General features: G+C 42.7%; 2 gene segments (V, D, J or C); both read left to right on the top strand.

Moving 5' to 3' along the window:
- Nucleotides 1–27,139, top strand: part of LOC133084762 (immunoglobulin heavy constant mu-like) — a 266,145-nt gene that overhangs the window by 145,460 nt on the left and 93,546 nt on the right.
- LOC133084768 (immunoglobulin heavy variable 3-23-like) lies at nt 4,357–27,024 on the top strand. The segment is given in 2 exon segments: nt 4,357–4,402; nt 26,708–27,024. Coding segments are annotated over 2 exon segments (363 nt in total).

Below are 27,139 nucleotides of genomic sequence, written 5' to 3'. Positions count from 1 at the left end.
GGAAGTATCTTCATATCACTAGTCCAGTTTTTGTTGTTTTTATTTTCTGTTGCTGTTGTCGAGCTGTGAATTTACTTTATCCAATACGATATTTGAAAGCATATTCTCCAAGTCTTTGCTTTAATTCCTATTATCAGTGTTGTTAATGTTGCTGTTGTTATTTTCAGAACAGGGTTTTTAATATGAATACATAAAAATTAAAAATTTCCCTCAATGAATCATGTTTCTGGTATTATATCTAAAAATTCATCATGAAGCTCACGGTCACCCATATTTTCTGCCATGTCCCTAATCCCAGGCCTTATTTCAGGGATGGAGGGTTAAGTCCACCTTCTTGAAGGGAAGATGATCATGGTGGGTTATGTGGAGTTATTCCTAAGGGAGATTTATCCTTCTTTCCCCATTAGTTTTATTTATCCAATCTCTTTATGTCAGTATGAATCGTGGACATTTCTTCCATACTTTGCATTAAGGTTTAATATGAAGGCATTTTCTTTGCTCCTGTAATTGTTACAGCTTGTCAGCCACGGGAAGCTCTTTCAGATTGCCTCCTGTATCCTCTTTATGGGCCCCCATCCACTTGTGTGTTCACTTTCTTATTGTCTGGTCCTACAAGAACAGGCAGGTTACTCATTTGTACTCTCTTCTCCAGCCCTAGAATTAGCCCTAGAACCAGATTACTTGTGGCTCCTTTTCTGGAGAATAGTATTAGGAACCAGAAGATTGGGTATTCGGATACTGATGCTGGTGTCCTGTCACTACTGGGGGCATTGCCTCTAGACGCTATCAGCTAACAGACCTTGGAAATATATCTGTGTGCACTCCTCACGTAAACACACACACACGTCTGCAACTAGCTCTGAATCTCACCTTCTGACCTGTATTAAGGTAAGTGTGAGACCATTCTTACATCTCCGATCCTAGTGCAACACCACATGGGTAAATCCAGCCTTTCCCCCTTGCTTGTCTGTTCCTTTCCATCCAACAGTGAGAAGCCTGGCTCCACCGATGCCATCCAGGTACTAACTGTTCAATTCCACAGGCACAGGAGTAACAGAATTGTCAGCCTGACCCCTGATGGTAACGTCACTGTCCCCCAGGCTCCAGTGCTGATGTGCAGTGTCTTAGCCTTTAGCCCTCAGACTCCACTCATTTCCAAAGTTCCTTAGCTCAGAACCTATTTTCCCACCTTCTTAGAAGAGTTAATTCATAGATTCACTATGATATTAGGTATCATCTATACGTGTGCATCATTCCATCCTTGAGTCTCTGAACTTCTAAATAAAATTTACACTTGTATTCAGTAAGGTTCACTCTTTCTGCTACTATGAGTTTTGACAAGTTCAAAGTGTCATGTTTCCAGCACTGCAATTTCATAGAGAAGTATTTCTCTTTAAATAATGTTCATGTTTCACTCACCAAGTGTCTTCTCCCAAATTCCTGCTAAATGCTGATCTGCTTACTATATATATAGTCTTACCTTTTCTAAAATGTGAAATGAATATCATTATACATTTTCAGACTTATTTATAATTAGCAACATGCATTTAGGATCCACTCATGTCTTTTCGTGGCATAATAGTTTAATATTTAAATTGCTGAATAGAATTCCACTGCGTGGATACATCACGCATTGTTTATCTACTAATTTATGGAAGAACGTATTTGTTGCTTCCATTTTTTCTCAATTGTAAATGAAGAGACCACAATAATTCATGGGCAGTCTATGATAGAGCTCTAAGCTTCAAGTCAGTTAGGTAAATATTAGGAGCATGACTTCTGGCATCTTATATTAAGCTCTGTCTAGGTGTGTAAGTGACTGCCCTGAGGAAGGGCTCTGATGCGGAGACCACTCAGCTGTCCCAGTCCTCTTGCTGAAAGGAAGTCAGAGCCCAAGCAATGTCCACACGAGGTGGACACAAGGCCCAGCCCTCAGACCTGGCTGAGCCCCCAGACTACAGTCAGGGTCACCCTCCCTTACACGTGAGTGTGCATCACGGGAGCAGATCCTGCAGCTGAACTTGAGCCTCTCACAGTGACCCTGCATGGGGCAAGGTGGGCTTCTCCTCCAGGCCCTCCCAAAGCACAGACGGTGAACAAAATAAAGAGCTGCTGTGAGTGTAAACTGTCAAGGGTCGTGACAGGGTTTTGTGTGTCAGTCAACACCTGGAACATTATTATTCATTTCCGCGTGCGATCCTATTTCACCATTTCATATGTGGTAAATATGTGGCACAGTTGGACTGGATGAGGGGACAAAGATCACACTGTAAGTGGAGATGCTATGACACAGTGCAGATCCAAGTCCAGAGCCAAGGTCTTCCTCCCCATGATACAGGAGGACCTAAGAGCTCAGGCAGGAATCCTGGGCTGTCCCGGGTAGGAAGACACACCTGTGTGAAAAGAGAGGTAACAACATCTGATTCACACTTTAGCAGGACCACGCTGACACTGGTGAGGTAGTTAGTTAGGAGACATTGGGACACTATTACACCTTAACCGCACTCAACTTCAAGGCATCCATTTCTAGTTTTATCTTTTTTTTTTTTTTTTTTTTTTTATTTATTTTTGTCTCTGTTGGGTCTTCGTTGCTGCGCGCGGCCTTTCTCAACTTGCGGCGAGCGGAGGCTACTCTTCGTTGTGGTGTGCAGGCTTCTCATTGAGGTGGCTTCTCTTGCTGCGGAGCACGGGCTCCAGCCGTGCGGGCTTCAGTACTTGTGGCGCACCGGCTTAGTTGCTCCGTGGCATGTGGAATCTTCCCAGACCCGGGCTCAAACCCATGTCCCCTGCACTGGCAGGCAGATTCTTAACCACTGTGCCACCAGGGAAGCCTTTCTAGTTTAATCTTGTAGTAGTTTTTGTTCCATTCAGCACCCTCAGTTTCAGTTGTTAGTATTCTTATTCTTTGTTACTTTGTGAGCATTTGTCTTTATCCAAGATTTAAATTTGTCATTTGTCTTATTACTATAACTATCTGATATATTGATGAGATTTTGATAATGTGCAACTTGTCCAATTTTGAGGTTGTTTTAAGAACATTAAAAAGAGAAACATTTTCTCAGCTTCTCATCTCTCTACATCTCCAAGACAAGTATCAGCTTTATTGTAACACCAGAAACTGGAAACAGTTCCAATATCACACATCAGCTTAATAAGTAAGCCAATCATGCTATGATCATTCTTTTAAATGACACCTGTTATTCAAACCAGTGATTCCTGATACACACAGCAACATGGTGGTATTCACACTATTTGTGCTGAGTAAAATGAGCCATTCCAATAAAAATACATATAATATGATTCCACTTTTATAAATTCTAGAAAATGAAAAGTAATGTGAAGTAGCAAGGGAAGATCAATGGTTACACGGGGACCGGACGGAAGAAGAGAAGGGAAACGAAGGAGGAAACCCAGAAACATTTGAAAATATTGAAAGGAACTGATTTGTTCTCTCTTGATAATGTTGATGCCTATATCAGTATTTATCCGAGAGATCATTCTAAGTCTGTGCAGTTTATTATAAGTCAAGAACCTCATTAAAGCAATTACAAATACAGAAATGGATGACTTGGGAGGGAAGAAGTGAAGCAAAGACACTGAAACATAAGAGATTCTTGAAAATACTTCTCATGAACCCTGACCCTCTCCATATATTTTAGGTAAACACTAGAAGAGAGCAAAGTCATCATGATCTCATTACAGGAGGGGACTTTGCAAACCTCACCAGGCACGTCCAACGCTGTCCTGGAGTAGGTTCAGGGGAGCAGCCAGGCCCGGGGCACAGGTGCAGACCCTGGATCTAATGGTCACCCCATGTTTTTCCTTGGATGCTCCACAAGCCCTCTGCACTTCATGGCGTAGTTTACACCTGTTATAAAATGGTAACTGTACCACCTACATCACAGGATTTGTATGCGTATGTAAAATGACTTATGGGTGTGAAGAGTTTACTCTGGAAAATCACATAATAAAAATTATATTTCCCAGTGTAGATATCTTTATATGTTGGTACATATGGATAGACGTCATTTTGAACAGTTTCTTTTACATGGAGGAAACACAATTTACCTAAATAACCCCCTTTATTAAAGATGTGGTTTGCGTTCTATTAAAAAAATTATATTTCCCAAATGCTGTCAACACCACAAGTCCAAGACTCTCACACCTGCTCTGGGACCCTGACCTTTCTGAGGACATTCAATGACATAGCTTCTTATATACTAGAAGGTCATGCAAACAGGGTCCTTCCTCTGCTGAGGGAAACCAGCCCAGCCCTGACCCTACAGCTCTGGGAGAGGAGCTCCAGCCCGGGATTCCCAGGTGCTCCCATTCGAGGATCAGGACAGAACACTCACCATGGAGTTTGGGCTGAGCTGGGTTGTCCTTGTTGCTATTTTACAAGGTAATTTATGGAGAGCAAGAGATACTGAGGATGTGAGTGGATATGAGTGAGGGAATCAGTGGATGTGTGACAGTCTCCTGACCAGGATGTCTCTGTGTTTGCAGGTGTCCAGTGTGAGGTGCAGCTGGTGGAGTGTGGGGGATGCTTGGTGCAGCCAGGGGGGTCTCTGAGATTCTCCTGTGCAGCCTCTGGATTCACCTTCAGTAGCTACTAGATGCACTGGGTCCTCGAGGCTCCAGAGAAGGGGCTGGACTGGGTCTCATACATTAGTGATAGTGGTGATGGCACAAACTATGCAGACTCTGTGAAGGGCAGATTCACTGAGAGTTGAAGACATGGCCATTTATTACTGTGCGAAAGATACACAGTGAGGGGAAGTCAGTGTAAGCCCAGACACAATCCTCTCTGCAGGGAGATATCAGGGAGGATGCAGGGGACGCTCAAGACCCCTCCCCAGGGGTGGGCACTCAGGACTCACCAATATTGCCTTTCAGCCCCAGGAGCAGTTGGTAGTTAAGGGCTGGTGTCATGTCAGGGTCTCAGGTTTCTTCTCCATATACTAGTTTTCCCTGCGGAACATCTCTGGACCTGTGGTTCTGTGCTTACACATTCAGTCTCCGAATTAGAAAGGCTTTTCGAAGTAGGAGGGGAAAAATGTCTCAAATACAAAAGGCAGAGAGTCACTTACAGTTAGATATGCAGGTTTTCCCTTGTCTAAATCTGTCTAAATTGAGCAGTTTCAAAAGAATCATAGTGGATTTATTAAGAGTTGAACATATTCTCTCTTCCTAGTTGTGAGATCTCAGCCCTGCCTTACTAGTAGACCAGCTGTCCCTGTCAGGATGGTGGCTCTTTGCCTGCCTGCTAACCTCTTGCACAGAAGCATAAATGAGATGAGAGGCAGCACCGGATCCTCAGTGGGTCACTGGGAATGATGCCAGTTAGAGGGGACGTGGGTGGGTGGGTTTCTACGTGTGCTCCTTGCTTCCAGATCCAAGAGAACCCCTATAGCCTTAGATAATAACTGCATCTTGTTCTACTGTGCATTTTATTTTATGTGAAACATTCATCATTAAAGCTATTACCAAGAGACACAGATAATTGGTAGGGAAAGGTTACAGTCAGGTGAACAATAAGCATTTTCAGAAACTGCTGAAAACAAATCTATGCTCCTTTCTTCACCACGGTGCCTTAGGGGAGCACAAGAATGCAGGAAAGTAACACATATTCTCTTTCCAGAAAGAGAGGCCTGCAGCCTCACTAGGCTGGCCCACCTCTGCCCAGGGGCCGCCACAGGGTGGCCAGGTCCAGTGCGAGAAGCTCAGGCTTGGATAGGAGGTCTCACTGTTCCCTGATGTGTGCTCTCCAGCACATTATCTACCAAATCCAGGCTGCAGTTTATCTTCACACCTGCTAGATGCACGGAAACTGATACCTACATCACATGCTCCGTTGGCATATGTAGAAGAAATAAAAAAATAAAACAGGCCCTGAGTGTTGGACCCAGTGTAGGCTACCACAAAATGTGTCTCAATGGCATATTGATTGCCCTGAATTAAGGTGATTCAAGAAAGTGCAGTTCTCCTGCTGTTGGCCCTGCTATTTTTTTTTTAATACATTTTTTAAATTTAATTTTATTTATTTTTTTATACAGCAGGTTCTTATTAGTTATCCATTTTATACATATTAGTGTATGCATGTCCATCTCAATCGCCCAAATCATCACACCACCACCCCCTCCCCCCGCCACTTTCCCCCCTTGGTGTCCATACGTATGTTCTCTGCATCTGTGTCTCTATTTCTGCCCTGCAAACTGTTTCATCTGTACCATTTTTCCAGCTTCCACATATATGCGTTAGCATGTGGTATTCGTTTTTCTCTTTCTGACTTACTTCACTCTGTATGACAGTCTCTAGATGCATCCACATCTCTACAAATGACCCAATTTCGTTCCTTTAAATGGCTGAGTAATATTCCATTGTATATATTGACCACATCTTCTTTATCCATTAGTCTGTCGATGGGCATTTAGGTTGATTCCATGACCTGGCTATTGTAAATAGTGCTGCAATGAACATTGGGGTGCATGTGTCTTTTTGAATTATGGTTTTCTCAGGGTATATGCCCAGTAGTGGGATTGCTGGGTCAAATGGTAATTCTATTTTTAGTTTTTGAAGGAACCTTCATACTGTCCTCCATAGTGGCTGTATCAATTTTCATTCCCACCAACAGTGCACGAGGGTTCCCTTTTCTCCACACCCTCTCCAGCATTTGTTGTTTGTAGATTTTCTGGTAATGCCCATTCTAACTGGTGTGAGGTGATACCTCATTGTATTTTTGATTTGCATTTCTCTAATAATTAGGGATGTTGAGCAGCTTTTCATGTGCTTCTTGGCCATCTGTATGTCTTCTTTGAAGAAATGTCTCTTTAGCTCTTCTGCCCATTTTTGGATTGGGTTGTTTGTTTTTTTTAATATTGAGCTGCAGGAGCTGTTTATATATTTTGGAGATTAATCTTTTGTTGATTCGTTAGCAAATATTTTCTCCCATTCTGAGTGCTATCTTTTCGTCTTGTTTGTAGTTTCCTTTGCTGTGCAAAAGCTTTTAAGTTTCATTAGGTCCCACTTATTTATTTTTGTTTCTAGTTCCATTACTCTAGGAGGTAAATCAAAAAAGATCTTGCTGTGGTTTATGTCAAAGAGTGTTCTTCCTATGTTCTCCTCTAAGAGTTTTATAGTGTCCGGTCTTACATTTAGGTCTCTAATCCATTCAGTTTATTTTTGTGTATGGTGTTAGGGAGTGTTCTAATTTCATTCTTTTACATGTAGCTGTCCAGTTTTCCCAGCACCACTTATTGAAGAGACTGTCTTTTCTCCATTGTATATCCTTGCCTCCTTTGTCATAGATTAGTTTACCATAGGTGCGTGGGTTTCTCTCTGGGCTTTCTATCCTCTTCCATTGATCTATATTTCTGTTTTTGTGCCAGTACCATGCTGTCTTGATTACTGTAGCTTTATACTATAGTCTGAGGTCAGGGAGCCTGATTCCTTCAGCTCTGTTTTTTTCCTTCAAGACCGCTTTGGCTATTCAGAGTCTTTTGTGTCTCCATACAAATGTTAAGATTTTTAGTTCTAGTTCTCTAAAAAATGCCATTGATAATTTGATAGGGATTGCATTGAATCTGTAGATTGCTTTGGGTAATATAGTCATTTTCAAAATATTGATTCTTCCAATCCAAGAACATGGTATATCTCTCCATCTGATTGTATCATCTTTAATTTCTTTCATCAGTGGCTTATAGATTTCTGCATACAGGTCTTTTATCTCCCTAGGTAGGTTTATTCCTAGCTATTTTATTCTTTTTGTTGTAATGGTAAATGGGATTGTTTCCTTAATTTCTCTTTCAGATTTTTCATCATTAGTGTATAGGAATGCAAGAGATTTCTGTGCATTAATTTTGTGTCCTGCAACTTTACCAGATTCATTGATTAATGCTACTAGTTTTCTGGTGGCATCTTTAGGATTCTCTATGTAGAGTATCATGTCATCTGTAAGCAGTGACAGTTTTACTTCTTCTTTTCCAATTTGGATTCCTTTTATTTCTTTTTCTTCTCTCATTGCAGTGGCTAGGACTTCCAAAACTATGTTGGATAAGAATGGCGAGAGTGGACATCCTTGTCTTGTTCCTGATCTTAGAGGAAATGCTTTCAGTTTTTCACCATTGAGAATGATGCTTGCTGTGGGTTTGTCATATATGGCCTTTATTATGTTGAGGTAGGTTCCCTCTATGCTCACTTTCTGGAGAGTTTTTATCATAAATGGGTGTTGAATTTTGTCAAGAGCTTTTTCTGCATCTATTGAGATGATCATATGGTTTTTCTCCTTCAATTTGTTAATATGGTGTATCACATTGATTGATTTGCGTATATTGAAGAATCCTTGCATCCCTGGGATGAATCCCACTTGATCATGGTGTATGATCCTTTTCATGTGCTTTTGGATTCTGTTTGCTAGCATTTTCTTGAGGATTTTTGCATCTATGTTCATCAACAATATTGGTCTGTAATTTTCTTTCTTTGTAGTATCTTTGTCTGGTTTTGGTATCAGGGTGATGGTGGGTTGGCACTGCTCTTGGTCCCAACTTAACTGTGGGTGTGTAGGCAGTTGGCTCTGGTGACTCTCAGGCATTGTTTTCACCAGACCACTGGCAAAGGTCTACTGAACTCAGGTCCTGGACTGCAGTAGTCATGCACCTGGACCCCGCTATGGGAGCTATGGAAGCAGCTTGGACTCTGGTCTGGCCCAACCTCGGCATGTACATGCCCAGAAAGCCCAAGCTGCTAAAGCCAGATCCGTCCTAGCTGCAAGAGCACTTGTCCTTTCAAATGTTTCCCAGGTGGTGAATTTAAGAAGCCGTCAGCAGAGGTGTATCTCTGCAGTTCACACAGCTGTGAGGAGAGATTTCACCTCTTCTTCTTTGTCACACAGTCCCTGGGGCTCAGCTGATAATAAACAACCTGGAAGAAATGGACAAATTCTTAAAAGGTACAACCCTCCAAGACTGAACCAGGAAGAAGTAGAAAATATGAATAGACAAATCACAAGTAATGGAATTGAAACAGTGATTTAAAATATTCCAACAAACAAAAGTCCAGGACCAGGTGGCTTCACAGGCGAATTCTATCAAACATTTAGAGAAGAGCTAACACCAATCCTTCTCAAACTCTTCAAAAAAAATTGCCGAGGGAGGAGAGTGAGTTCAAGATGGTGGAGTAGAAGGACGTGCTCTCACTCCCTCTGGTGACAGCACCGGAATCACAACTAACTGCTGTACAATCATTGACAGGAAGACAGTGGAACTCACCAAAAAAGATACCCCACATCCAAAGACAAAGGACAAGGCACAAGGAGATGGTAGGAGGGGCGCAATCACAATAAAATCAAATCCCATAACTGCTGGGTGGGTGACTCACAAACTGCAGAACACTTATACCACAGAAGTCCACCCACTGGAGTGAAGGTTCTGAGCCCCACATCAGGCTTCCCAATCTGTGGGTCCGGCAACGGGAGGAGGAATTCCTAGAGAATCAGACTTTGAAGCCTAGTGGGATTTGATTGCAGGACTTCGACAGGGCTGAGGGAAACAGAGACTCCACTCTTGGAGGACACACACAAAATAGTGTGCGCATCAGGAGACAGAGGAAGAAGCAGTGACCCCATAGGAGACTGAACCAGACCTACCTGCTAGTGTTTAAGGATCTCCTGCAGAGGCGGGGGGGGGTGTGGCTGTGTCTCACCGTGAGGACAAGGACACTGGCAGCAGAAGTGCTGGGAAGTACTCCTTGGCGTGAGCCCTCCCCGACTCCGCCATTAGCTACACCAAGGAGCCCGGGTAGGCTCCAGTGTTGGGTCGCCTCAGTCCAAACAACCAACAGGGAGGGAACCCAGCCCCACCTATCAGCAGACAAGTGGATTAAAGTTTTACTGAGCTCTGCCCACCACAGCAAGAACCAGCTCTACCCACCACAAGTCCCTCCCATCAGGAAACTTGCACAAACCTCTTAGATAGCCTCATCCACCAGAGGGCAGACGGCAGAAGCAAGAAGAGCTACAATCCTGCAGCCTGTGGAACAAAAACCACACTCACAGAAAGATAGACAAGATAAAAAGGCAGAGGGCTATGTACCAGATGAAGGAACAAGATAAAACCCCAGAAAAACAACTAAATGAAGTGGAGACAGGGAACCTTCCAGAAAAAGAATTCTGAATAATGATCATGAAGATGATCCAGGATTTCGGAAAAAGAATGGGGCAAAGATCGAGAAGATGCAAGAAATATTTAACAAAGACCTAGAAGAATTAAAGAACAAACAAACAGAGATGAACAATACAATAACTGATATGAAAAATACACTAGAAGGAATCAATAGCAGAATAACTGAGGCAGAAAAACGGAAAAGTGACCTGGCAAACAGAATGGTGGAATTCACTGCTGTGGAACAGAATAAAGAAAAAAGAATGAAAAGAAATGAAGACAGCCTAAGAGTCCTCTGGGACAACATTAAATGCAACAACATTCACATTATAGGGGTCCCAGATGGAGAAGAGAGAGAGAAAGGACCCGAGAAAGTTCTTCAAGAGATTATAGTTGAAAACTTCCCTAACGTGGGAAGGAAATAGCCACCCAAGTCCAGGAAGTGCAGAGTGTCCCATACAGGGTAAACCCAAGGAGAAACACACTGAGAAACATAGTAATCAAATTGGCAAAAATTAAAGACAAAGAAAAGTTATTGAAAGCAACAAGGGAAAAACGACAAATAAAATACAAGGGAACTCCCATAAGGTTAACAGCTGATTTCTCAGCAGCAACTCCACAAGCTAGAAGGGAGTGGCATGAGATATTTAAAGTGATGAAAGGGAGGAACCTACAACCAAGATTACTCTACCCAGCAAGGATCTCATTCAGATTGAATGGAGAAATCAAAAACTTTACAGACAAGCAAAAGCTAAGAGAACCACCAAACCAGCTCTACAACAAATGCTAAAGGAACTTCTCTAAGTGGGAAACACAAGAGAAGAAAAGGACCTACAAAAGCAAACCCAAAACAATTAAGAAAATGGTAGTAGGAACATACATATCGATAATTACCTAAAACGTGAATGGATTAAATGCACCAACCAAAAGACACAGTCTCGCTGAATGGATACAAAAACAAAACCCATATATATGCTGTCTACAAGAGACCCACTTCAGACCTAGGGACACATACACATGGAAAGTGAGGTGATGGAAAAAGATATTCCATGAAAATGGAAATCAAAAGAAAGCTGGAGTAGCAATACTCATATCAGATAAAATAGACTTTAAAATAAAGACTGTTACAAGAGACAAGGAAGGACACTACATAATGATCAAGGGATCAATCCAAGAAGAAGATATAACAATTATTAATATATATTCACCCAACATAGGAGCACCTCAATACATAAGGCAACTGCAAACTGCTGTAAAAGAGGAAATCGACAGTAACACAATAATAGTCGGGGACTTTAACACCTCACTTACACCAATGGACAGATCATCCAAGCAGAAAATTAATAAGGAAACACAGGCTTTAAAAGACACAATAGACCAGATAGATTTTATTGATATTTATAGGACATTCCATCCAAAAACAGCAGTTTACACGTCCTTCTCAAGTGCGCACGAAACATTCTCCAGGATAGATCACGTCTTGGGTCACAAATCAAGTCTCAGTAAATTTAAGAGAATTGAAATCATATCAAGCATCTTTTCTGAACACAACGCTATGAGATTAGAGATCACTTACAGGGGAAAAAAATCCTTAAAAGCACAAACACATGGAGGCTAAACAATACGTTACTAAATAACCAAGAGATCACTGAAGAAATCAAAGAGGAAAGCAAAAAATACCTAGAGACAAATGACAATGAAAACACGACGATCCAAAACCTATGGGATGCAGCAAAAGCAGTTCTAAGAGGGAAGTTTATAGCAATACAATCCTACCTCAAGAAACAACAAACATCTCACATAAACAATCTAACCTTACACCTAAAGGAATTAGAAAAAGAAGAACAAACAAAACCCAAAATTAGTAGAAGGAAAGAATCATAAAGATCATAGCAGAAATAACTGAAATAGAAACAGAGAAAACAATAGCAAAGATCAATAAAACTAAAAGCTGCTTCTTTGAGAAGATAAACAAAATTGATAAACCATTAGCCAGGCTCATCAAGAAAAAGAGGGCGAGAACTCAAACCAATAAGCTTACAAATGAAAAAGGAGAGGTTACAACAGAAAACGCAGGAAAACAAAGCATCCTAAGAGACTACTACAAGCAACTCCATGCCAATAAAATGGACAACCTCGAAGAAATGGACAAATTCTTAGAAAGGTATAACCTTCCAAGACTGAGCCAGGAAGAAATAGAAAATATGAGCAGAGCAGACCAATCACAAGTAATGACATTGAAACTGTGATTAAAAATCTTCCAACAAACAGAAGTCCAGGATCCGATGCCTTCACAGGTGAATTTTATCAAACATTTAGAGAAGAGCTTACACCCATCCTTCTCAAACTCTTCCAAAATTGCAGAGGAAGGAACACTCCCAAACTCATTCTATGAGGCCACCATCACTCTGATACCAAAACCAGACAAAGATACTACAAAAAAAGAAAATTACAGACCAATATCAATGATGAATATAGATGCAAAACTCCTCAACAAAATACTAGCAAACAGAATTCAACAACACATTAAAAGGATCATACACCATGATCAAGTGGGACTTATCCCAGGGATGCAAGGATTCTTCAGTGTACAAAACTCAATCAGTGTGATGCACCATATTAACAAATTGAAGAATAACAACCACATGATCATCTCAATTGATGCTGAGAAAGCTTTTTACAAAATTCAACACCCATTTATGATAAAAAAGAAAACTCTCCAGAAAGTGGGCAAAGAGGGAACCTGCCTCAACATAATAAAGGCCCATGTATGAAAAACCCACATCAAACATCATTCTCAATGGTGAAATGGTAAAAACCTGAAAGCATTTCCTCTAAGATCAGGAACAAGACAAGGGTGTCCACTCTCACCACTCTTATTCGAAATAGTTTTGGAAGTCCTAGCCACGGCTATCAGAGAAGAAAAAGAAATAAAGGAATCCAAATTGGAAAAGAAGAAGTAAAACTGTCACTGTTTGCAGATGGCATGATACTATACATAGAAAATCCTAAAGATGCTACCAGAAAATAACTAGAGCTAATCAATTAATTTGCTAAAGTTGCAAGATACAAAACTAATGCACAGAACTCTCTTGCATTCCTATACATTAACAACAAAAGATCAGAAAGAGAAATTAAGGAAACAATCCCATTCACCATTGCAACAAAAAGAATAAAATTCCTAGGAACAAACCTACCTAAGGAGGTCAAAGCCCTGTACTCAGAAAACTATAAAATACTGATGAAAGAAATCAAAGATGGAACAAACAGATAGAGAAGAAACAATATCGTGAAAATGACTATACTACCCAAAGCCATCTACAGATTCAGTGCAATCCCTGTCAAATTACCAATGGCATTTTTCACAGAATTAGAACAATTTTTTGAGCACCAAAACACATTTCTTTGTCCCGTCAATTCCTCACAAATATATTGGATTTTTGTCTAGAAATATAAAAATGGCCTCCTTTGGTTACTTCTGGGTCCATGTCTATGACAAGTCCGTGTCCATGGTTAAAATTTATTCTTTTCCCCTGCTAATCTGTTTTTGTCACTTTCATAATTAGTCCAGCCTCAAGAACTCAAGAGGAGCAGAGAGGGAAATTTCCCTCCTGACAAACACAAGTTGTCTTCTCTTCAGCCTCACCCTGCACAACCTCTTAGGAGCCTCATTCCTCTTGGGCCACTTTCACACTCCTGACATCACCTTGCCAGTTTTGTTCTTCTGGCATCTCTACTTCGCATTTCCATCACAACCTTGGAGTTTTCTTGCCAAACTGTGTGACATTTCAGTGTCCATTGGCTGGATGTACAGAGTTTATTGATATTCACCTATGAAAAGTCATCCTGGTTGTTTCCAAATTTCGGCAAATATGAATAAAGCTAAGTAAGCATCGTGTGGTGGTTTTTCTCTGGACATAAGTGTTATTCTCTTTCAGATACATACAAAGGAGCACTATTGCCGAAACATGAGATAAGAGTATGTTTAATTTTGTAAGAGGCCACCAAAATGTCTCCCAAGCTCCATCCCATTTTGCATCCCCACCAACGCTGAATGGGCCTCCTGCTACTCCACAGTACTTGAGGGTTTCAGTGTCCTGATTCGGGCCACTTTAGTACATTTGCCAGGAACTACCCTTGTTGTTTTAATTTGCATTTCCCTGTGACATATGTTCTCCCATAGCTTCATTTGCAATCTGTATGTCTTTTTGGTGAGGTGTCCGTTAAAGAATTTTGCCCATCTTTTAAAAATAAATTTATTTATTTTCTATATTTTATTTTTGGCTGTGTTGGGTCTTCGTTGCTGCACGCGGGCTTTCTGTAGTTGCGGCAAGCAGGGGCTACTCTTCGTTGCAGTGTGCGGGCTTCTCATTGCGGTGGCTTCTCTTGTTGCGGAGCACAGGCTCTAGGTGCACGGGCTTCAGTAGTTGCAGAACGCAGGCTCAGTAGTTGTGGCTTGCAGGCTCTAGAGCGCAGGCTCGATAATTGTGGCGCATGGGTTTAGTTGCTCCACGGCATGAGGGATCTTCCTGGACCAGGGCTCAAACCCCTGTCACTTGCATTGGCAGGCGGATTCTTAACCGCTGCACCACCAGGGAAGCCCCCATTATTTAATAGTCTGCTTGTTTCTTATAGTTGAGATTGACTACTTTGCATATTTTAGATAACAATCAGATATACTATATATGTCTTTGGCAAATACTTTCTTCTAATCTGTGGCTTGTCTTTGGGAAAATTTAAATGTATGTGTTTTTTTCATGCTTCTCAATTATTAGGTGTCTCTACTTCAGTGAAAAGTGAAGTTAAGTGAACTTTCACTGCCTAAACTTTGGGGAACTTCATGCATAAACTTGTGAGAGTGAACTCAAAGACCTCTTTTACATACAAGGATGAAGTGGGTAAATGGAGGATGGATTTCTCCAGAGATGTTCTTCTGGATAAAATGAAATGCCTCAACAAACTTCCTCCCTGTCTTGCTGATGAGAACTATGCCGCGTGTCCACAGAGACACAGAACCTCCATGAGAGAGTGAGATTTCATCTATTGGAAACACCGTTTTCTGGGACTTCCCTGCTGGCTCAGTGGTTAACTATCCACCTGCCAATGCAGGGGACACAGGTTCGATCCCTGGTCTGGGAAGACCCCACATGCCACGGAGCAACTAAGCTCGTGCTCCACAACTACTGAGCCTGTGCTCTGGAGCCCGTGAGCCACAACTACTGAGCCAACGTGCCACAACTACTGAAGCCTGAGCGCCTAGAGCCCGTGCTCCACAACAAGAGAAGCCACCACAATGAGAAGCCCGCATATTGCAACGAAGAGTAGCCCCTGCTCGCCGCAACTAGAGAAAGTCTGCACGCAGCAAAGAAGACCCAATATAGCCAAATAAATAAATTTTTAAATTTTTTAAAATACGATTTTCTAATCCTAACTTTTTTAAAAATACATCTTCATTGGAGTATAATTGCTTCACAATGCTGTGTTATTTTCCGTTGTACAACAAAGTGAATCAGCCATATGCATACACATATCCCCATATCCCCTCCCTCTTGAGCCTCTCACTCATCCTCCCTATCCCACCCGTCTAGGTCGTCGCAAAGCACCGAGCTGATCTCCCTGTCCTATGCTAACCCTAACTTTTACCAGAGATGGATCTCAAGCTGTGAATGATTGTTATTTGAATTATTCTGTGGATGTAGCAATGGCTGAAAACGAAATCAGTGGTTCTCTGAATTATTATTATTAGGTTTAATTTCTTTTGCCCCAGTGCAGAGATTGACAATTAAAATGTCAATAACACATTTCCATAGCTTTGACTTATACCTCTTAAAATTTAGGCACCATTTAGTTTCATTATAAATAAGTTTCAGCTGCATCCCTCATGACTGAAACTGGATTCCAAGTGGAACTATAGGATGAAATGTGAGGACAGTGAATCGTTGTCTATTCAGTAACATATAAGGCCAATAATCTAATATCACCCGGAACACTGATGTTTTCCATGTACAGTTCCTGGTTCTTCTTTTCTCAATGATTCCAGCAAAGAACTTAAATGTCCTCAGCCATCTGGCCTCAACTCTCATGAAGTCCATACCCCATTGTGAGTTGGTGCTCTCCAGTGTGTATAAAGCGAAATACAGAGGCCATCAGATGGACCTGTCCATGTGGTCATGATGAAGCCCACCACCATCTGTCCTTCTCCCTCCCATCACACTGGTTGGGACCTCTTGGTGTGACCATGACTAGTAACCTGCAAAAAATATGACTTAAATCTCACCACTTCTTTTTACCGTCCCCCTTGGGCATCTCTAATGGATATTCCCTCCAGCATTATAATATGATCTGGTCTCCAGGTATAATTGTCTTCAATTATCTCCACAAAGGAAAAAATAACTTTTATTGGTGCTGGTGACATAACATATTATTCCTAGGGTTAAATAGACCCTAACAACACATCCCCATGCACTGAAACATAAAGACACCTGTTATATTTCCTTCTATGTGAACATGAATTTGTATGGGTCTCCTCCAGTCCACCAGCTCATGAAGGCCAGGTCAGATGCTAGTGCATCTGTTCAGATGAAGTCCCTGCTCCCACCGGGAGAATAATGGCCTCACCTGGTTCTATGTGTTGGATGCCATCCCTTCCCCTCCCCTGTCCCACAGCATCTCGGCTCACTTTTCAGGTCCAGACCAGAGGGTCCAGACTTATCCTCTGATTCTTGCCCATCCTGCTTTAGTTGACTCTCCTATTATCTACACTCGGGCAGGCAGATTCTTTATTATTTAATTAACTCTACTAATATTATTGAAATGATAGAAGCAATAAAAGACTCTGTTCAGGAAAGAGTATGGAGGAAATATCAATTCATAGACAGCAGGCTCGACATCAGTCAGTGTACAGGTGAAATCACTGGGCTGAGGGAGAGCTGACCTGCCCCAGACCAACAAGTGTGACATCTCAGGGCAGGAATGGAGCCAGTGCTACACGTACAAGGGTGTCAGTCAGAGATGGGGAGTCACATTTGTCTTTTCTGGTTCCCAGGAGAGATAACACCACTGATGACACTGATGACAACATTCAACAACCCTGGCAAACCAACCATAAATTTCAGACAGACCATTACCATCGCGATCCCCAATTTACATCCTTGCAGAATGAAATGCAGATGGTGAGGCCACATCCTCAGTGCCCACAGTGAGATGGGATGGAGCTGTGCTCTGCTCTCCAGCACCACTTACTTATATGACCTCAGGCACAGTTCCAAAACTCACTGACCCAGGGACTCGGGAAAGCTGCTCTCACGTGGACTTTTCAAGGGAAGCTCCTTCCTGAGGTGGGGGCTCTCCTCTGACCATGACGCCCTCATACACTGCAAGCCATTCACTGTGAAGGTTGACTTCCAAGAATCATGCGTGTTCTCTCACCGAGTGCAGTGGGAACTGTGTCCCCTGACCTCCAATGTCACTGGCAGTGACAGAGTTAGAAATGAACATTTCTAGAAAGAGTGAATCTGTGCACTGTGACCAGGTCACCTGCCCAGCATATTGGAGTCCTGAGGAGCTTCCCGTAGCTGTCTGTTCTTAGTCCTTGGTAGCCTTGGGGATTCCTCAATGTCCACCCGCAAGGAAGGAGCCCTGAAGCTCACGGTGTTCCTGCAGATACTCAGTTGTGCACAGGAAAAAGGCAGGACAGGCTACTGGCCAAGTCAGCAGTGCTGAGAACCATGACCATCTCAGCAAGAATGACTACCTTGTCCACAAATACACTGTGTGTTTAGTTGTTATGAATAAATCCACCTCCAGAGCAACTCTTGATAATATTTAAACTGTTTCAAGTGAAGAAATGTTCACCCAAGTTAAGGGAAACACGAAGTCCGTTGTGAATTATGATAAACGTTAAATTTTACCTAACTTTGTCTGAATTCAATGTAATTATTACATGTATGGTTTCTCTCAAATACTTGCATATCCAGGAAATATACATGAGGTAATGCAGAAAGGAAAAAACAAGAGTCTGAGTCTGACAACTTGGAGGACCCTGAATGTTGGATGGGTATTTATGTGAAATATATGCATCCGTGGGATTAAAGTCTATTCCCCAAATCTGCCATTAATCCTTGAGCACAGCTGATTTCCTGACTAGCCCTTCAGCATCATTTCATTCCTGGACAAAGAGTCCCCCAGTCATCAGGAGGGGGACCCCAGGTGGGGGCTGAGTTCTCTGAGGGCACAGTCAGCACCCTGCTCACAGGGGGAGCCCCAGGTACAGGGACCTCCTTTCACTACTTGATGCTTTTTATAAAAAGGTCCCTCCTATATGCAAATATCCCCTTAGACCACAAGGTAAAAACAAAGTACCAGTTCACTTAAATACGGGTTTCTCCTCATGCTTGAAGACATTTTCTGGGCTTCATGAATCTCATCTGCAAGAAGATGAATCCACTGTGGTTCTTCCTCTTTCTGGTGTCAGCTCCCAGAGGTGAGTGTCTCAGGGATTCAGCCATGAACACATGGGGAAGCTGCATCTGAGCCCATGAGTCACTGTGGTTCTCTCTGTCCACAGGTGTCCTGTCCCAGGTGCAGCTGAAGGAGTCGGGACCCAGCCTGGTGAAGCCCTCCCAGACCCTCTCCCTCACCTGCACTGTCTCCGGATTCTCATTAACCAGCAATGGTGTAGCCTGGGTCCGACAGCCTCCAGGAAAGGGGCTGGAGTGGGTTGGTGTGATGGGTTATGGTGGAAGCGCATGTTATAACCCAACTCTCAAGTCCCGGCTCAGCATCACCAGGGACACCTCCAAGAGCCAAGTCTATTTATCACTGAGCAGCCTGACAACTGAAGACACCGCCGTCTATTACTGTGCGAAAGGCACAGTGAGGGGAAGTCAGTGTGAGCCCAGACACAAACCTCCCTGCACGGAGGCCCGTAACCACCAGGGGGCGCTCAGGACCCAACAAGTACAGGGCCGAGGCCTGCAGCAGGTGCAGAGAGGGGCTGGGCGGGAATTCCTGTTAGAACCTCTGCTTTCCTCTTCCTGCCCAGGAGCTCCACCGGGGACCCTGTTTTGTGTCCTAATGTTTCATTGTTGTGGATTATGTTGTGTCTAGAAAATTTTGTGTGCATGTACATATTTGCTTAATTTTTATTTTTATTATAGTTGTGTATATATATATTCACATGCACACACACATATAATACTCAAGAAATAAGGCTGTTTTTCATTTCTTTATTTATCTTTTTCTCAACGGAGCTCAAAACAACCCTGCGGCTCACCATAAGGTTCAATTTGAGCCTGAAGTTCTTGAAACTTGTAAATATCCTGCGAGTGCACATGAGATTTTTAAACAGTATTAATTGTTGCTTTGTTTTTGTACATGTGGAAGGAAGAGACACACCGTCCTGCTTTCAGGCAACCTGCGCAAACATTTTGAATTCTGCAGCAGGCAGTGTTATAGACTCTGATGCCCGAGTGCTCCAATACTGCACATGCAATGATCCTCACTATTCACAGATTCCATATCTGCAAATTCACCTACTTCTAGCTTTTATGAGCACCCCAAAATAAACACTGTCATTTTGTGCTCATTCATGGACATTAACAATGTGGCCGGTTCTTTGAATCACCCAACACACACACACACACATACACACACACATTGTCAGCTGAGGTCAGTCAAGGTGATGCTCTCTTTTCTTGTTTCAACTCCCGTCATGTAATTGAGCACTTTCTGAGGTCAAATTACTGCCATGCTTTTCACATTTCTGGGATTCTTGGCGATTGTTTAAAGTAGTCCCAGGCATAGTGCTGAAGGACAGTCTTGTGTCCCTACGCACAAATGGCTGTGAGTGGACTTAGGGAAAATATACATGAGAGATCAGCTTCATTCAGGCATGAGTTATATGGCCATGGGTGGTGAAAATGATACTCATGTTTCCAATATAAATCTCATCCAAAACCTGAAGAGAAAGCTCGCTGCTGCCTATGGGATGCAGCCTTGGAAGCTTGGCTTAATTCCAACTACAACATGGCAAGTGGGGGCTTATGGCCAAGAAGAGGGTGGGGTGGAGTGTACTGGAAATTATTAAGAGAAGAAATACAGGCTAAGGGGATTCTGGTTTCATAGACTCACAAGGATTCTTGCTAAAGGGAGACCAGGGTGATCAGATACCGTGTGGGTTATGATAGGCGGTTTCATGGATTTGATCAAATACTGAGGGTGATCAGAGTTCAAGGGTGGGAGATTCTCATTATTCTCACTTAGCAGGGTTCTTGACAAAACCTGGCCATGCAAATATAAACACAGAAGCTCACAGGTCAAGACTAGTTGAGAAGAGCATTACAAGGAGCCTGTTGGCTAAGGGGTGGTCAAGGGTCTTTGTCACACTTCAGAAGAGTAATAATGAACATACAAGTAAACCAGGGATGCACACAGACACACAGAGAACAGACCATCTGAGGATTCAGTGAGAAGAGGTCCATCTGCAAGCAAAGGAGAAAGGCCTGAGAAGGACCCAACCCTGCTGACACCGTGACCTTAGACTTCTAGCCTCCAGGCCTGAGAGGAGTACATTTCTGTTGTTTAATCCACCCAGTCTGTTATTCTGTAATGGCCACACTAGCCAACTAATACACCTATAATATAGACGCAGATAGACATATATGGAAATGTAAGTATCATATTGGAAAACCAACATCACCCATTCTTCAGAGGTGACATGAAGCTGTGTCCACCCTGGATCTCAGCCAGCACCCTCCTCCAGAGCCCTAGAGAAGGACCAGCCGTGACCATCTTTATATGGAAAAATGCTTCCCACCTGCACATCACACCCATGCTCAAGGGGAAAACAAAGCACCTGTGCTACGCAGAGTCAGGATTCTCATCTTCACTGACATAACTCTCTGAAAGTCAAAGTATTAATCAAAATGAGCATGAAAACCTTCTGGTCATTCCTCCTCTTGCTGGCATCCCTCAGCTGTGAGCATCTCCTGGGTCTGAGGAAGCTGAAATTATGGGGTGACATCTGCGAAGTGGGTGTCTCATGGTTTCTCCTTCCCCAGGTGTCCTGTCCCAGGTGCTGGTGCAGGAATCGGGCCCAGGACTATTGAAGACCCTCTCCCTCACCTGCTCAGTCTCTGGATTCTCCATCACAAACAGTGCTGACTGCTGGGACTGGATCCCTCAGCCCCCAGGGAAAGGGCTGGGGTGACTGGGGTGCTTTGGTTCTGGGAATAGCACAGCCTACGACCTGTCTCTCCAAAAATGACTCTCCACCTCCAGAGACACCTCACAAATTCAGTTTTCCCTGCAGCTCAGCTCCATGATGCCCCAGGACACAGCCCTGTGTTACTGTCCCAGGAGGCTCAGTGAGAAGTCAGGGTGAGTCCAGACACGACCCTCCCTGCAGGGGCCGCTCCAACCACCAGGAGGCGCACAGGGTCATCGGGAAAAAAGAGGACCAATTTCAGGGCAGGTGCAGAGGATGGCATGGAGGGGTTTTCTCTCAGAAGCGGTGGTTTCTCCACTGGATCATTGCCGCCCCTGGAAGCCTCATCCACAATGATTCCAGGGAACTTTCTTGTCTCTAAACTTGAGACTTTTTTCGTGGAGTCAGGCTTGTCTGTCTTTCCCGATCTATCTTTGGACGAGCCGCACAGAAATATTTCTTCATGAGACCTTTATTTGAAGATTAGGTCACTACTTTCTGCTATTAGTTGTCAAGCTTTTAATCGTTTAATGACATAAATAATTTTTACTGTTGAACTTTAAATCTGCTTTCCACCATCAGATGGATTTCCAATTCCTCTCATCCTGAAAATCTCCCCAGTCCTGTTTGATGCAATGCTTTTCACTTGAATAGTATGAACCATGTTTATATTCCGAAATTGGTGTCCATACAGCACTGGAGTCATTCTCTCCCCAGAGGACATTTTGAAGTGTCAGGACACAGGTTGGGCTGTAACATGTGGGCTGTGTTGCCTGTACCTTGTTATCTAGTGTGGAGATTGATAAGAGATAATTAGATAAAATAGAGAGATAGATAAAAGGGAACAGAAACAGGTATATCCTAATCATATGGAAAATAACCATAAAAACTGACTACATAACCCATTTTTAGGGAGTGCTAAAGGCTCAAATGTGTAAAGATGATACAAGCACCCGTATGAAGTTATTTGTATCAACATAAATATTCAAACAATTTTTGTAAAAACTTTTCAAGCTCACTCCTCAATCCCGTGGTGAGTGTCTGGTTTTCTCTCTAAGAAATCGACAAATATATTCCAATTGGCTGCCATTGGCATTCCTTCCAGCAAGCAGATGAGGGGCCTTTCGCACTACATCATCCCCGATATTTGAATTTCTTATTATTTTGTGCTCTAACTGTTGCAATAAGTGAGTAGCAGTATCTCATCATCGTGTTATTTTATGTATCCTTAGTGAAGAATCTTGTTAAAACCTTTTACCTCTTCTTTGTGGAAGTATCTTCAGATCACTGGCACAATGTTCATTATTTTCATTTTTTGTTGCTGTGGTTGAGCTGTGAATTTGCTGTGTATTCATGATACAAGTCCTTTATAAATATGATATTAGAAAGCACATTCTCCAAGTCTGTGCTTTAATTCTCTTATCAGTGAAGTTATTGCTGCTGTTGCTGTTGTTTTCAGAACAGAATTTTTAATGGATACAGAAAAATTACAAATTTATTTTATGAATGATGTTTGGGATATTATACCTAAAAATTCATCATGAAACTCAAGGACACCCATAATTTCTGCCACATCCCTACGCCAGGCCACATTCAGGGATGGAGGGTTAAGTCCACCTTCTTGAAGGGAGGATGACCATGATGAGTTACCTGACGTTATTCCTTAAGGGAGATTTATCCTACCTTCTGCATTAGATACATTTATTCAATCTCTTTATATAAGTATGAATCAAGATATTTGTTTCATACTTTGTGTAAAGGTTATATACTAAGGCATTTTCTTTGCTCCTGTAATTGTTACCGCTTGTCAGCCATGGGGAGCTCTTTCAGATTGTCTCCTGTATCCACTTTATGGGCCCCCATCCATTTGTGTGAACACTTCCTTACTTTCTGGTGCTACAAGAATCTGCAGGATAATCATGTGTATTCTCTTCTCCGGCCCTAGAATTTGCCATGCCTCAGATGAGTTGTGGATCCTTTTCTGGAGAATAGTATTAGCAACCAGAAGAGTGTGTATTAGGATACTAATGCTGGTGTCCTGTCTACTGGGGGCATTGCCTCTAGGCCCTAGAAGCTAACAGACCTTAGAAATATATCTGTGCGCACTACACCACGTATACCCACACACGTCTGCAACTATCTGTGTATCTCACCTTCTGACCTGTGTTAAGGTAAATGTGAGATCATGCTTACATCTCCGATCCTAGTGCAACATCACATGGGTAAATCCAGCCTTTCTCCCTTGCTTGTCTGTTACTTTCCATCCAACAGTGAGAAGCCTGACTCCACTGATGCCATCTAGCTACTAATTGTTCAATTCCACAGGCACAGTAGTAACAGAATTCTTAGCCTGACTCCTGATGGAAATACAATTATCCACCAGGCTCTAGTGCTTATGTGCAGTGGCTTAGAACTTAGCCTTCAGACTCCACTCATTTCCAAAGTCACTTAGGTCAAACCCTATTTTCCCACCTTCTTCAGACATGTTAATTCATAGATTCACTATGATATCAGGTATCATCTATACAGTGTGCATCATTCCATCCTTGAGTCTCTGACTTATAAATGAAATTTATATTTATATTCAATAAGGTTCACTCTTTCTGCTATTACTTTATATATTTTGACAAGTTCATAGTGCAATGTTTCCACCACTGCAATTTCATAGAGAAGAATTTCACGATCCTTAAATATTGTCCATGTTTCACTTATCAAAGACCTTCTCCGAAATTCCTGATAAATTCTCATCTGCTTGCTGTATATATAGACTTGCCTTTTCCCAAAGGCCAAATAGGTGAAATTGAACGTTTTCAGACCGGTTTTTTAATTAGCAATATGCATTTAGGATTCCCTCATGTCCTTTCACGGTATAATAGTTTAATATTTCAATTGATGATTACACTTCCACAGCATGGATACAGCACGCATTGTTTATCTACTAATTTATGGAAGAACGTATTTGTGGCTTCCATTTTTTCTCAATTGGAAATGAAGAGACCACAATCATTCATGGGCAGTCTATGATGGAGATATGTTTCAAGTCAGTTAGGTAAATTTTAGGAGCATGACTTCTGAGATCTTATATTAAGCTCTGTCTAGGTGTGTAAGTGACTGCCCTGAGGAAGGGCTCTGATGCAGGGACCACTCAGCTCTCCCAGTCCTCTTGCTGAAAGGAAGTCAGAGCCCAAGCAATGTCCACACGAGGTGGACACAAGGCCCAGCCCTCAGACCTGGCTGAGCTCCCAGCCTACAGTCAGGGTCACCCTCCCTTACACCTGAGTGCGCATCACGGGAGCAGATCCTGCAGCTGAACTTGAGCCTCTCACAGTGACCCTGCATGGGGCAGGATGGGCCTCTCCTCCAGGCCCTCCCAAAGCAGACACGGTGAACAAAATAAAGAGCTGCTGTCTGTGGAAAGTGTCAAGGGTTGTGGCAGGGTTTTGTGCGTCAGTCAACACCTGGAACATTATTTGTCATTTCCACGTGGGATCCTATTTCACCATTTCATACGTGGGAAATGGATGGCACAGTTGGACTGGATGAGGGGACAAAGATCACACTGTAAGTGGAGATGCTATGACACAGTGCAGATCCAAGTCCAGAGCCAAGGTCCTCCTCCCCATGATACAGGAGGACCTAAGAGCTCAGGCAGGAATCCTGGGCTGTCCCAGGTAGGAAGACACACCTGTGTGAAAAGAGAGGTAACACCATCTGATTCACACTTTAGCAGGACCACGCTGACACTGGTGAGGTAGTTAGTTAGGAGACATTGGGACAGTATTACACCTTAACCACACTCGACCTCAAGGCATCCATTTCTAGTTTAATCTTGTAGTAGTTTTTATTCCATTCAGAAGCCTATGTCAGGATTAATATTCTTATTCTTTGTTATTCTGTGAGCATTTGTCTCTCTCCAAGATTTAAATTTGTTGCTGTCTTATTTCTATAATTATCTGATATATTGGTGAGATTTTGATAATGTGCAACTTGTTCCATTTTGAGGTGGTTTTAAGAACATTAAATAAGAAGCATTTTCCCAGCTTCTCATCTCTCTACATCTCCAAGACGAGTATCAGCTTTATTGTAACACCCAGAAACTGGAAACAATTCCAATATCACACATCAGCTTAATAAATGAGACAGTCATGCCATGATCATTCTTTAAATGCCACCTGTTATTAAAACCAAGGATTCTTGGTACACACAAAAACATGATACTCTTCACAACTATTTGTGCTGAGCAAAATAAGCCATAACAATAAAAATACATATAATATGATCCCACTTTTATAAATTCTAGAAAATGAAAAGTAATCTGAAGTAACAAGGGAAGATCAATGGTTATGTGGGGACAGGATGGAAGATAAGAAGGCACAGGAAGGAGGAAACCCAGAAACTACTGAAAATAATGAGAGGAATTGATCTGTTCTCTGCTGACAATGCTGATGCCTACGTCAGTATTTATCAGAGTGTTCATTCTGAGTTTGTGCGCTTTATTATGTGTCAAGAGCCTCATTAAAGTAATTACAGATAAAGAAATGCATGACTTGCGAGGGAAGGAGTGAAGGAAAGATACTGAAACATAAGAGACTCTTGAAAATACTTCTCATGGACCCTGACCCTCTCCATATATTTTAGGTAAACACTACAAGAGAGCAAAGTCATAATGATCCCATTACAGGAGGGGGATCTGCAAACCTCACCCGGCAAGTCCAACTCTGTCCTGGAGTAGGTTGAGGGGAACACCCTGGCCCAGAGCACAGATGCAGATGCTGGATCTAACGGTCACCCCATGTTTATCCTTGGACACTCCACAAACCCTCTATACCTCTGGGTGTAGTTTACACCTCTAATATGAGGGTAACAACGACAGCTACATCATAGGATGTGTGTGCATATGTAAAATGACCTATGGGTCCCAAGTGTTTACTCTGGAAGAATCACATAATGAAAGTTATATTTCCCAAATGCTATCAACACCACAAAATCCAAGACTCTCACACCTGCTCTGAGACCCTGCCTTTTCTGAGGACGTTCAATGACATAGCCTCTTATATACTAGAAGGTCATGCAAATAGGGTCCTTCCTCTGCTGATATAAAGCAGCCCCAGCCCTGGCCTTGAAGCTCTGGGAGAGCAGCTCCAGCCCGGGATTCCCAGGTGCTCCCATTCAGGGTTCAGGACAGAACACTCACCATGGAGTTGGGCTGAGCTGGGTTGTCCTTGTTGCTATTTTATAAGGTAATTTATGGAGAGCAAGAGATACTGAGGATGTGAATGGATATGAATGAGGGAATCAGTAGATGTGTGACAGTCTCCTGACCAGGATGTCTCTGTGTTTGCAGGTGTCCAGTGTGAGGTGCAGCTGGTGGAGTCTGGGGGAGGCCTGGTGCAGCCAGGGGGGTCTCTGAGACTCTCTTGTGCAGCTTCTGGGTTCACCTTCAGTAGCTATCCTATGAGCTGGGTCCGCCAGGCTTCAGGGAAAAGGCTGGAGTCGGTCTCAGTTATTAGTAGTAGTGGTGGCAACACATACTATGCAGACTCTGTGAAGGGCCGATTCACCATCTCCAGAGACAACTCCAAGACCACGCTGTATCTGCAAATGAACAGCATGAGATCTGAGGACACGGCCGTGTATTACTGTGCGAGAGACACACAGTGAGGGGAAGTCAGTGTGAGCCCAGCCACAAACCTCCTTGCAGGGAGACAGGAGGGGCAATGCAGGGGGCACTCAGGACATACAACTGTGTGTTTCAGCCCCGGGAGCAGGTGCAGAT

Source organism: Eubalaena glacialis, chromosome 2, assembly GCF_028564815.1.
Source record: "Eubalaena glacialis isolate mEubGla1 chromosome 2, mEubGla1.1.hap2.+ XY, whole genome shotgun sequence".
Classification (NCBI taxonomy): Eukaryota; Metazoa; Chordata; class Mammalia; order Artiodactyla; family Balaenidae; genus Eubalaena; species Eubalaena glacialis.
This window is presented reverse-complemented; position numbering and strand designations above follow the sequence as displayed.